We start from the raw sequence: 12808 nt of genomic DNA, 5'->3' as shown, positions 1-12808 counted from the left end.
CTGTGTCAGAGAAGTCATACAGATACTATAAAATCCCTTAACAGAATGAGATAGGTCTCAAAAGTCTTGTGGGGTATATACATTAATTGTTTGTCTGCATGCTTATTATTATTTATTTGTTTTACAGTAGCAGGTATAGGCCAGGGTCCTATTGTGCAAAGCACTGTACAAATCTATAACAAAAAGACAGTACCTGCCCAGAGAACTTACCTATTTGACGTTTCCAATCAGGAACTAAAATGCGCCATGTCCAAGGCTTTATTAAGAGTTCAAAAAAGATGACAGAAAGCTAATGACTAAATAGAACACTGCAGGAGTAGCACTGAACTTAAATCTTTTACTTCTAAGGCTTGAACTTAGAGGCCAGATTCTCAGATGGTGTAAACTGACATACCGTGCACTGACTTCAACAACTTTACACCAAATTATGATCTGGTTCTTGAAACTTCTACTCTTGGAATCCTGGTGTCTTCGTATCCTGGCATTCTCATATACTATGAATGGACTGGATGGCTTAGGGGATGTGTAATGGAATACTGAGCCTTTATCTGTGCAATAGGTCATTAGATCACCTCTGTCCCAGATTAAGTGACCAAAAGTCATTACTGTCTGCTCTGTTTGGAGGTCTTTCTGAAACGAGTAAATGGTCTCTATTCAGTTGCTATAAAGACTTTTTGACATCAGAAAAGTTATCACCACAATTGACAATTTTTTTGGTCTCAGTAGAGTGGCCAAGGATTGGAGACGCCTGGAGAATATACTACATTGTTGCCCGCAAGGTGCTTTCTAGGTAATGATTCAGGCACTGTGATGGGACGAGTGTGGTGGGGAAACATGCTCTGCCACTGTGCTTTTTGGTAGAGAAACAGAGAAGTTCAGTCTCCTGAGTTGTTTAACTAGCCTCTTTAACCAACACTGAATTAATTAAACCTTTAACACATTTAAAATAAAGAAACTAAAAAGCCATCTTTGGAGAAAGAAATAATGAGTACTATGCATTAACTCCCCCTGTAAGATGAATAAGGTTTGGTTTTGCTGACTCCTTGGGAGTTTCTCTTCATTCTTGCCTATAGAATTAGGACCAATTTCTTTCCTAGATAATATAGTGATGGAAAGAAGAGATATAGCTGGCTCCAACCTCTGTTTCAGGGATTCTGCTCTTCCTATGAGTAGAAACAAAATGCAAGCCAGCCTAGCACTTGTTGCTGGCTGCAGAATGGGTGTTAACCAGCTGGTGGGCTGGACACCACCCCTAAACCACAAACCATACCACCTTGAGGATGTGGCATGTTGACCACCCCCTTCGCCATCTCTCTCTCTCAGAACGCTTCCTCAAGCAGTGTGTATAGATTCTACTTTGCTGCATGTGTGGGAAGAGGTTCTCTACAGTCTCTTCCCCCATTGTGGTGACAGCGTGGTTACTGCACCTTTATGGCCCACAACGTTCTGGGTGGCAGAGTTCAAAAGATTTGTCATTTTGAAGGCAGCTGCAGCTCTGGTAAGTTGGAGACTGAACCCGACAATGAAGCAGTGCTGCATGTAGCTTATAAGCAAAGACCGTCTCTCTTACTGAGCCATTGCAGCTAATGTGGTTACTTTATTTCTTCTTGTTGCTATTATGAACTAATTAAAGTCACTGTAGCTCGGTTAGAGGGCATAATTGGCTGACAAGACTTTGGGGGACATAATACCAACTTTGTGCACCCATACAGCCCAGGGCAGGTTTGAACCCTTTAGTGCCAAATTCTGCTCTGGCTGATACAGAACTGAAGAGCACAGATACTGCCCAGTGAGTCCTTTGCCCCAGGGATCAATGGCAGGTTAGCCCAGGATTCTAGACAGAGATCCAAGGTACCAAATGGAGGTGATTGCTAGGCTGATCCTTTGGACATTGAGCAACACACAACCCCAGCTGACAGCAGCATATGAGCTACCCAGCTAGCAGTTCCCGGCCGATGGGAGTGTGTAGCTGGTGCTCGGCGTGGTGGCAGCATGCGGAGCACCGTGCCCCCCAGCCTAGGAGCCGGATCTGCTGGCTGCTTCTGTGGCACAGTGTGGAGCCAGGACATGTAGGGACTAGCCTGCCTTAGCTCTGCAGCACTGCCAACCGGACTTTTAATGGCCTGGTTGGCAGTGCTGACTGGAGCTGCCAGGGTTCCTTTCTGACCCAGCATTCCGGTCGAAAATTGGACACCTGGTCACTCTAATTTCTGTTGGGAAAGTCTGTGGAGGGCTCCTGCCTACATGCTGTTCCTGGAGTGTGGGTTATCTGCTGGAGCCTTCTGCCCTCAAAGCCTGGCTCCACAGGGGTTGGGCCTGAGGGAGAGCTCGGGGGAAAGGGTTGCGATCCCTTGATGCTGGCTGCTGAGTCAGTTACTAAATTAGCTAGGGATCCTTAAATCCAAGTTTTTTATTTTCATATAACAAGATTTAAAGTAATAAAGTTACTCAGGAGGAAAAATATTTTGTTTTACAAAGTTCTGAGTAATTTTCCATGAAAATATACACACCCCTGACCACGTACCCGCAGCACTGAATGGACTGACATCCAGTGTCTGAGACGGTTTTCTACCCGCTTCTTTCTCCTCTGCTCCACTGAGGAGTCAGTACAGGGACTAAATAAGAATAACACATTATGTAATGTTAACTTTGGCAATACTGATTACCATAAATATGTATAAGAAAGTGTGAATTATACAAGAGAAAGCAGAAGCAAAATTGCAAATATGGCAAGCCAAGATGTTGTTATATGTTGCTTACAGATTAAGCTATCTTCAGAAGTGGCATCAAAATGTCACTCGTTGATTTTATTTACTTAATCTCCCACCCACAATTGACTAAAAAACATGATTTATTCAGCATTAAAACAAAACCTGGCTCTAAATCACATAAATGAAGACAATTTTGGACTAACTATAGAAAACAAATGGAGATGGTAAAGATGAGATTTACTAAATTTGCATATATTGGGATAAATAACTGCAACACAATAGTATCTGCCTCACATCTTAATTATTTTTCAATATGCTACCAATACACAATCTAACACATTATATCACACAAAGGAAAAAAAAGTACACGTATTTCAACTTTGTGTGCAGGTTATACTGACCACTGGAAAGACTATGCCAATTAGTTAGGATTACAGTGGATAATTGAGAGACTGTGACAAAAAAACAAACAAACCAAAAAAACCCAACCCACAGACAAACCCAGGAGACTGAGTCTAGCTTCATATGTCAAGAAAATATTCAATTATAGATGATTTCAAAAGAAAACATGCACAACTCACTATAGGCAATGTGGGAATATCTGTGCTTCTGTCATCGTCTGAGACTGGCTGCTGGGGTACCTGATGTGGGGGGCTTAGTGGCAGAGTGAGCTCTCCGTTACAACTATTCAGCCTTTACTGGCTCCCTTGATGTTTTCCTATTGAGCCCTGGGTGACACCACATGCCTCCTCTCTCCATTGGGAAGGATGTAGGGACACAGGGTGGACAACAGAGTCAGTCTTATTTCATCTCTGAGCCAGAATAAGTTGCATGGGTTGACAAAGCATTTCCATGAGTCTGTGGAGTCAACATATGTAAAAGCATGACCTAAAACAGACTATCCTTACTTCCTCCATGACTCATCATCCTTCTCCAGCACATCAATGGGGCCAGGATTTCACCCCAGAGGTCGATGTGAGTTTTGCCACTGACTTCAGTGGGGCTTGGATTTCACCTCTGGAAATATGCAATATGCTTAACTGCCATTCCACAACTCCTCCCGTCTGCCAGGATTCATGCAATCATACTTTCTGCCATCTGCTTCTTTTCAAAGTACAGTGGCTGCAATTGAAATTTCATGATGTGTCAACAGCTACCACACACTTATATCTGAGATTACCACAGCTTTTCCCTGTATTTTAAGTAGAAGATACCTGTGGTACATGTATGGGCACTGTGTGGTGAGAATTGGCAAATACTGACTTTTTAATGGCGTTTGTTGTAAGCTAAATCCCTGTGGTGGTTTGAGCAATTAATGGCCAAAGGCACTTCAGCATTTAGCCAATCCTCAGATACTGCACAGACGAAGCAATACCTAACAATTTAAGGATGGTTCACAATAAGAAGAGAGACAGCCTCATATTAAAGACTAATATTCATACTGTAGAAAATACAAAAATTATATTAAGAAATATGGAAATTGTCTCTTGATTACATAAAATCTTCTGATTCAACAAGCAATATGGTATATAAAACCAGACAGTAAATAGTCTTCATCTGTTCCTCCTATACTTCTGCCCATACTATTTATCCTTGATTTCTCTCTGTTGACTAAGATGGTGATCCTGAATTTTCATGTTTCTCCATTTTTAAAAAGCTCTATAAATGACTAAATAATAGTAATTAAAAACATTATTCACTAATTCTTTCCTTGTCAAAGAGGTTATTTGGGAACGGACTTTTTATTATTTAATCAGCTCTAAATTGCAATGAGTAAAAATGACTTTCATATGCCATTCACCTCAGTCATGAAGGCTAGGAAAGGAATACTCTAACTGCAATTTCTCATATTTGATGTAACATACTTTGTCATCATTTTGCAAATACAAATGTAAAGTAAAAAACTTTAAAAGTTTAAATGTAAAAAATTCACTGCAGATTAGACTGTGCAACCTTGATTATATTGGTGAGCATTTACTCACATAAGTAGCCCTATGTACTCAGCAATGTGAATAACAGTTGCATGATCTAGCCTTACATGTATTAATACTGTAACTGATCAACAAAATGTAATTTTGAATATGAATGTCAGTTATATTTCTATTAACTATTTTCATTGCTCAATTTCATGCTAATTTTGTTCACACCCATATGTTGTTACCCAACCAGTTTAGCATCTTCAAGTAGGTCAGTGGGGTAAAGCAAAGTAAATATTAATATATTTGTAAACAGACCCATTAATAGACTTCCTTTAAACTCGCCAAGTTTTGTACCCTTATGGGAACAGATACTGTAATGGATGGATCATCTTCCTGGATTTCATGACACCTCAGAAGTTAAAGCTCTCAATTCCAGTAACTAGTGGTTGACATGACACGGCATGAAGAGACACACGCTACCATGGCAGACAGGAAAGATTATTCACATATGTGCATGAAATATAATGCTTTGATAAATTATGAAAAATAAAATTCATATTAGACAAATATTTTCAATTTGGGGGGCATAAAGTCCTATGAGAGTATCACCAGCACAAAAGAAAATACATTTTTCACAGAGAGATTTTTTTTTCCGCCAACTCCACAATACTTGGCTTTTTGCTTCTCCCTTGGACTTTTTGTTCTAGTGATAAAAGCACTAAATGTCTTTTTGTATTTGGGTTTGGTTTATACTTTGCTGACAAGTGAAAAAGACAGAATAACAGACTGACAAATAACTAGAACAATAGATACAGTAATGCCTTTAAAATAGGATAAAATAATTAGGACAAAGATGTTTATTTAATCAAATGCATAATTACTTGGCCTGGAAAGTAGAATATAAAGGAAACATGACTGAGATGCTCAACGTTATGAAGGGTATATACAAACTGATCAATTCCTTCTTTTACTCCAATCTCAGAAATTGAGGACACAGGGAAAGATTTTTTTTAAACCAGTAAAATTGAAAACCAATAGAAGAATATACTTCTTAATGTAGCATTAAGTATAAGTATAAGAATATACTTCTTAATGTACCATTAACCAGTGTAATCTACTAATGCAGGAGATTACTGAAAAATATACTGTAGCAGGATGTTAAATGAATTTGGATAATGCTATGAAATAATGGTATTATCTTTATACCAGGTACAGAACATACCCCTCTTTGTCTGAGACTCATTTATGCAGTCTGCTCCCATATCATCATATGGTAGACTGTTCAACATTCCAATAACATACTAAGGGCCCAGTCCAACTCGTATTGAAGTCAGCTGTAGACTTTCCATTCACTTCGATAAGAGTTGGATCAGACATAAGAAAAGGAATTCTTAATATTTAGCTTCACTCTTTCCTCCCATTTTTTCCAAATATGGCCATGATTTGGACCCTCTTTATTACAGGTAGAACAGATATCCTAGATCTTTTTTGGCCCCTTTAGCTACCTGAAATCTGTAAGGAGATGATTTCTCATTCTCCTTATGTCCCAGAAGAAACATATTAAATCTTTTGGGCCTTTTCTTGCAACACAGACCTCCAGAACCACAAAATGAATTTGTTGCCCTCCACTATACTTTTTCTATAACCTGGTCATAATTTCTTAAAGTATATCAGCAAAATGTAAATAATATTCCAAGTGCAGCCTTTTTTAGCCCCTTAAATATAGGAACTGATTGCTTTTAAATGTATTGACTTAAATACATACACTTTTTGTGGCCCTATTTTCATGATATTCCTCACCATCACTATTAGTTCCTTTTCCCCTCATCTAACTTGAATCCATATTATAATGCTTACTTACCTGGATATTCTCAGATGCAACAGCTTGTATTTCCCAATATTGGAAATCATGTTCTAGACATTTCCCATTTCCCTTGCTTATCTAAACACTACAGTTGGTCGGAAAACGGAATTTCTGTTTTGCAGGAAACTCTGACATTTCAAAAAAAAATTTTTTTTTATTCTGAATCAGAACAAATAGTTGAAATTTTTTTTCACAAATGGAAATTCTGAAAAAGTGACTGAGAGATCTAAATTTTTCATTCCAATAATGTCAAAATAAAACATATATATAATATGAAATATATAAGAAAATAGAAGACAATAGAAAATATTAAATATCAAACATAATATACAAATATAGTATAGTATTAAATTAGTATTTTAATATAATGTAAAATTCTAAACTAAATGAATCAAAATAATAAAGTAAATATGAAATATTTCATCTATGAAAACCAAACATTTTGTCACTATCAACATGAAAAAATTTAAATGATTTGATTTGACATTTTCCCAATGAAAATGTCACCATTGACATGATCCGGAGAAATGTTTCAATTTTGACAAACTGCATTTTTCGATGGAAGACTGTTCTGTCAAAAATTTCTTGACCAGCTCTGCTAAATACTTCCTGTTATTCCACTCTTCACTATACTAATCTTCTTACTTACATTTTACAACATCTGAAGATTTGGACAAATGTTTCCGCAGCTCCATTTTTCATGTACTAATGAACATGTTAAATAGGCTTTGTCCCTGCACTTCACCTTATGAAACCCCATGTTTGCATCTTCTCTCCATTCCCCCATCCATCTGCCTATCTAGTAGAATTTATAGATGGTTTAGGTACAATAGTGATAAATGATGTATATGAATTCAAAAACATAAAGATGTATGTGAAGAGTCATGGGATGTATGTGAAAAGTCAGTTCTCCTTCTTGCTTGAATGTTTAAAAGGATCTAAAAAGGAGCCTTCCAAACCTTTCCAAAAGAAGCTTCATGTTCAAGAGCCAGGTAGCAATAATATATTTCTACCCAGTCACTCTCTATCTTCCCCATTTTTGCGGGTGGGAGTGAGGTAAAAATGCAGTGAAAATGAAAATGTTTTCAAGTGTTGGGGCAGATGCTCAGCTACTGTAAATTAGTATTACTCCACTGATTTCAACGGAGTTACATCCGTTTAACCTGGCTGAGTATCTGGCCCACAATGAGTTAAATATCATTTTTCTGAATCAAGAGTCATTGCATGGAATTGTGGTCATAAAAATGAGTCAAACAAAGATCAGCCCATGCTAGGATACGAGCACACGGTACAGACTAATGTAACCATTTTAGGTGATTTTTAGCAAAGCTTTCAGAAATTCATCACTCCATCTTGCTACTTTTATTGTGTTCTTTTACATACGTTCTTTTTTTAAAAGTTTATTACACAGCTTTAGGAAGTAGTTCACTGGGTAGTAAAGCTTCATCTCAATCAGGCTAAAGAATGTAATTTCTACATTGCAACAGATACCATAGGAGGGGCCAGTGGCCAAACAGTCAATGATAGCTCACGGGACATTGGGCAATCTTTCAGGCTGACAACTCCACACTATTCAGGTCTGAAACATGCAACACAGGGTGCTGGAGTAGAGCCCTATGCGGGACTATATTTTTAATCCAACTTCTGTCCCGACCTGCAGTACCCATTCCCACTCACTACCGCATTGTTTCTTGCATTTTTATCTTGCTCCCACCCGCAAAAATCTTAGATCCTGCAAATCCCACGAGAGAGAGAGAGAGAGAGAGAGAGAGATTCCCCCATGCTGCTTTAAAACCAAACCAAACCACACCACACCAAAAAGGTCGGTTAATATATTACATATATAAATTTTACCACTAAAAGAAAACAAATCTTGCTTCAACCACGTAAAAATACTTTAACTCCTGTTATAATAGACATCAAATCTCTTTCTAGCTCTCACTTAAATGTAAGTATTAAAACCTTTATTTAAAAAAAAAGAAAAAGAAAAATTGCTTTACATTGCTGAAATTACATTTATGACAAACTGACGAGAGTTTTAGTGTTTTCCTGCAATTTCCCACAGTCTGTTTTTTTTGCCCACCCAATCCTGCCCACAACATTTTACCCGCTCCCTGTATTATGGCAGCGGGTCCTGTGGGATCCCAGTCCTGCTGCAGGGCTCTACACATGCTGAAGGCATTTCAGCCTAAACTTGCAGCCTAGTTTACAGCCAAATCTTTGAGCCTTGAATTCATTGCATAAGGCAATAGTAAGTGAAACGAAAGTCTAATGATTAATGCTGAAACCTTGCTACAGCTTATTAGATCATGCCATTCTTACAACTCTATTCTGACCATCCTCAAAAGAAGCATCATCAACAGATACACAATAGTCTGTGAGGAATATGTTGGAAAAAGTTACAACCTCAAATACAGCCACCTGCTTCAGGAGCTGCAGCACACATCTGGAATGTGTTTTACCCATACGCCTCTGAGACTTGGAATCATTTGAGCAGACTGAAATCCACAGATTATATTCATGAGAGTGTTCAGGAACAACAAAAAGCCTTGGCTAGTACAAGATAGGAAAGACAGGTGTCGTCCTCACCTCCACCCATGAGAATCTTATTTCCAGTTCAGTTAACATCCTCCATCTATCTGAAAAGGGCACTTGGGAAGCCAATGGTAATCCAAGTAAAGGCCTGGTGCTGCCACTTATCTAATATCTTGACCTCTTGCTGGGAAAAATACAAAGGATATTTTGAAAGCAAGGGAGAGACACTGCTACAGTCCCACTTGTAAATAATAATAATGAAAATAATAAAATCCAATCCTAAATCAAAACAAGTTTATGAAATTTAAGGCCAGATTTATCTAAGAGAAAAAGCCCTGGGTAGGTGAGATCTGATCCTGCAGCCCTTATTATGTGAGTCATTCTCTTGACTTCACTGGAACTCAGATTGTGGATAAGGGCTGAAAGACTAAACTAAGGCCTGGGCTTCACTATGGGGGAGTTCAAACTAAGATACACAACTTCCGCTACGCTATTCGCTTAGCTGAAGTCGAAGTATCTTAGTTCAAGTTCCCTGGTCGTCCTCATGGCGGCGAGTCAACTGCAGCGGCTGCCCCGTCAACTCCGCTTCCTCCTCCTGCTGAGGTGGAGAACAGCTGTCGATTTGGGGATCAATTTATCACGTCTAGATGAGATGCGATAAATCGATCCCCAATAGATCGATCACTACCCGCCGAGCCGGTGGATAGTGAAGACGTAAGTATTAAAAGGTTTTATATTTTGTATTGTAATGAAAATATTGTTTTCTAATTACTAGAAATGCACAAAGCTTCAGTATAAATTATCAGATAATTTTATTGTATAGAATATCATTTCCAGAACATCCACAAGCCTCTATAGCTCTCAAAAGTTCTTTATAAAGAAAGACAATTATCATTTATACCCATTTTAGAGATGGGGAAACTGAGGTATAGTGACCAAGAATCTGGGACTAGATGCTAGGTCTTTCTGACTCCTAGCTTAGCACCCTCTATTGGGCCATTCCTTTCTCCAGTGCATAGAGACAACAATATAACATCCAGGAGATTTGTGGACAAATCATCTCCATAGATCAGAAAGTCTAAATGATTGCCTGACTTAAAGACCTCCTTTTTCACAATGCAGTGTTCCACAAACCATCTGAGAATAATTTTAAGTAACATACACATTTTTAAAAACTAAGGTCCCAAACAAGAATTAAATGATGGAAATAGAGAAACCATTTCACTCATGCCATGTTCATCATACAACATAAACATTGTCTCATAAACACAGTGTACGGCGTTGTTATGCTTTCTTATAAGATTATACAGCAGTCTTGTTCAGCTACAAAGATTAAAGCCCCAGTCCTACAACTGGCTTGGTATAGGCAGACACCTGTAGAGCCCAACTGATCTCTTAGCATGATTTCAATAGGGTGCCCAAGGGAACAGGGTTCTGCTCACACAGAGCAAGTGGCAGGATCATGGCACAAGGCATTACATTAGGTCTCTGATAGGGAGCTGACCTCAGAATTCACAAGACTGGGGAATAGGCATCCCATGATAAAACAAGACGTTCTTCCAGCTAGGCACAGGTGGATCTAGTGCCTTCATTTCTTCCACGCAAACAGCAAGGTCTATTGGTCAATCCTTAATGGCTCAGATGAGCTCTAACCTTCATGTATTAATTGGCCACTTTGCTATTCAAGCAAGTGGCACATTGTGGCTTGTGACTGGTTCAACCTTGCGGTAGCATCATCATTATCTTACTACATAAAATCTCTAAAGTGGGCAAAGGTTTATGGCCTCGTGCACTGATGTCTATGAGCATAAACATGTTTCCTATACAAAAACAAATTGCTGATTATTGAGCTGTTCTGGCCAAATATCAATGAAATGACAATGGCTGAGTATTCAGATGTTGCCTGCTCATCTAATTACATGATATTTCAAGAATAAGAACTAAAAAATATAGAATACAGCAGAGGAATAAGGGGCAGGTCTTATCTTATTACCATGGATTATAATAGTTATAAAGATACTAAATGGAAAAATTAAAAACACACACCTCAGATACTGAAAAGAAAAATTAGAGAGATTTTCAAAGGCAAAATGAGAATTAGATACCCAACTCCCATGACTTCCAATGTGAGTTAGGCACCTCACATGTTTTAAATCTCTCCTTTAAGGAACAGAAAGCCTAAAATCAACATAGTTAGACTGGTTCAAATCTGGAGTAACACAATGATCAATCAGGCCCAGAATATTTATTGCTAAACAATTAGGTCCACACAAACTCGAGTGCCAAAAAATACAGTTGTATTCTTCAGTAGTCCCATTGTATGTTGTATGTGTAATATTAAAGAATATCTCACTTTGAATGTTTATTTTAGTACTTCCATACTGTAAAACACTGTAACACTGAGGCATGTAGGGCTATTTCTTTAAGCGATTTAAACAGATTCCGATATTCCTTTTCATTCTGATATTATTCTCAGCTATGAACTTTGAAAGCCATCAAACTATTTTACCCTTCAGTTTTGTTGATAACTTTTGGGACTCAAAAAAAGCTGAAGAACTGAGAGTACTTGGATCAAAAATTCCTTTTAATCTGTCGGACCAGTGCCAGCACGCTGCCTCTCCCGCACTACTCCAGCATTGGACCTTATCAATCTGAAAGAGCAGCCAGCCTTCTACTTTGTTAAAAAGTACAAACATTTGTTTTTGTCTCAGTCTTCTTTCAAGCAAAGATTCGTTTGGCAAAATGGGTGGCAGGTTTTAAAGTGGGCCACAGCCCAAAAGGAAATGAGCTGAGGCTGCATGCCGCACTTGCTAAGAACTTTTCTTGCTATTAGATCAAAATGATATTGTGAAATTTAGTCTCTTGGCCAAAATAGCTGCACTACCCTACACACAGATATCATTCTAGTCTTAGAATCCTATTCTTTCTGAGCGTCTATACTGCATCGTTGGAAACAACAGGTAGCTTCAACAACCAAAATACCATGTCTTGAAGAACTGTGTTTTATCAAAGCTACTCATCTCAATATGGAATTACAGTTTGTATGTGAATGCAGTTTGAGGCCTTGTGTTTTTGAATTTGCAATTTATTTACCCAGGAAATCTCAAAACAAAGACATCATGTGATTTCTTTTATCTTATTTAAGATTCCAGTGAAGCTGATTAAGCGAGGAGGGGTTCCAGAGACATGCTCAAAGTTACATAAGATTGCAAACATTAACAACTGTTCTTCCCACCACTTAACCATAACCTACGACCACTTACTATATCCACAATGGGTGGGACCCACAAAGGGACTTAGGGGCTGCAATGCTGAGCATCATGGTGCCTACTTGTAGGTGACTAGAAAATCACAGGAACAACATTGTGATCCACAAAGCCTGAGTTAGGTGCGTAGGGTCCCTATACAGTAAATGAGGAAAGATAGGTGCCTTAGAACGTGATCTGCAAAAGCCAGTATGCTAGGTGGGGGCTGCCTAAGGTAGCCAATGATAGATGTTGATGAGAGGGGTGTGAGCTAAGCCCTGCCCCTCTCTCAGAGATATGTTTCTAAGTGTGGGCTGCAGCGAGGTGCCTAGCTCTGCTTAGTGATCCACAAATGGAAACCAGCTTGGAGTCAGGCAGGTTAGGTGCCTCAGCAGTTTCTTGTAGGAATGGGTTAGATGCCTGCCTCACGCTGCACAAAATGGCCAGAGGAGGCATAGGTGGCGGTGCCTACCTTATAACTTTTAGCCTAATGACTATTTAGGTATTTATCCAAAGTGAAACAGTCATTAGGCC

The 12808-nt window shown here is 38.7% G+C and overlaps 1 protein-coding gene across 6 annotated transcripts in view; it reads right to left on the bottom strand.

Moving 5' to 3' along the window:
* The window catches only part of ERG (ETS transcription factor ERG), a 212730-nt gene that overhangs the window by 51069 nt on the left and 148853 nt on the right, over positions 1–12808 (bottom strand). The window contains exon 1 of one of the 6 annotated variants that reach the window (XM_075132765.1): positions 2525–2574. The exons of the other annotated variants lie outside the window; for them this stretch is intronic. Coding sequence (XP_074988866.1) covers positions 2525–2548 — 24 coding nt within the window. The 5' untranslated portion in view covers positions 2549–2574. Of the gene's footprint in view, positions 1–2524; positions 2575–12808 lie in introns of those variants that run through there. 6 annotated transcript variants of the gene reach the window in all.

This window comes from Caretta caretta, chromosome 1 (genome assembly GCF_965140235.1).
Source record: "Caretta caretta isolate rCarCar2 chromosome 1, rCarCar1.hap1, whole genome shotgun sequence".
NCBI lineage: Eukaryota > Metazoa > Chordata > Testudines > Cheloniidae > Caretta > Caretta caretta.
Note: the sequence above shows the minus strand (reverse complement) of the source record. Positions and strands in the feature narration are given on the sequence as shown.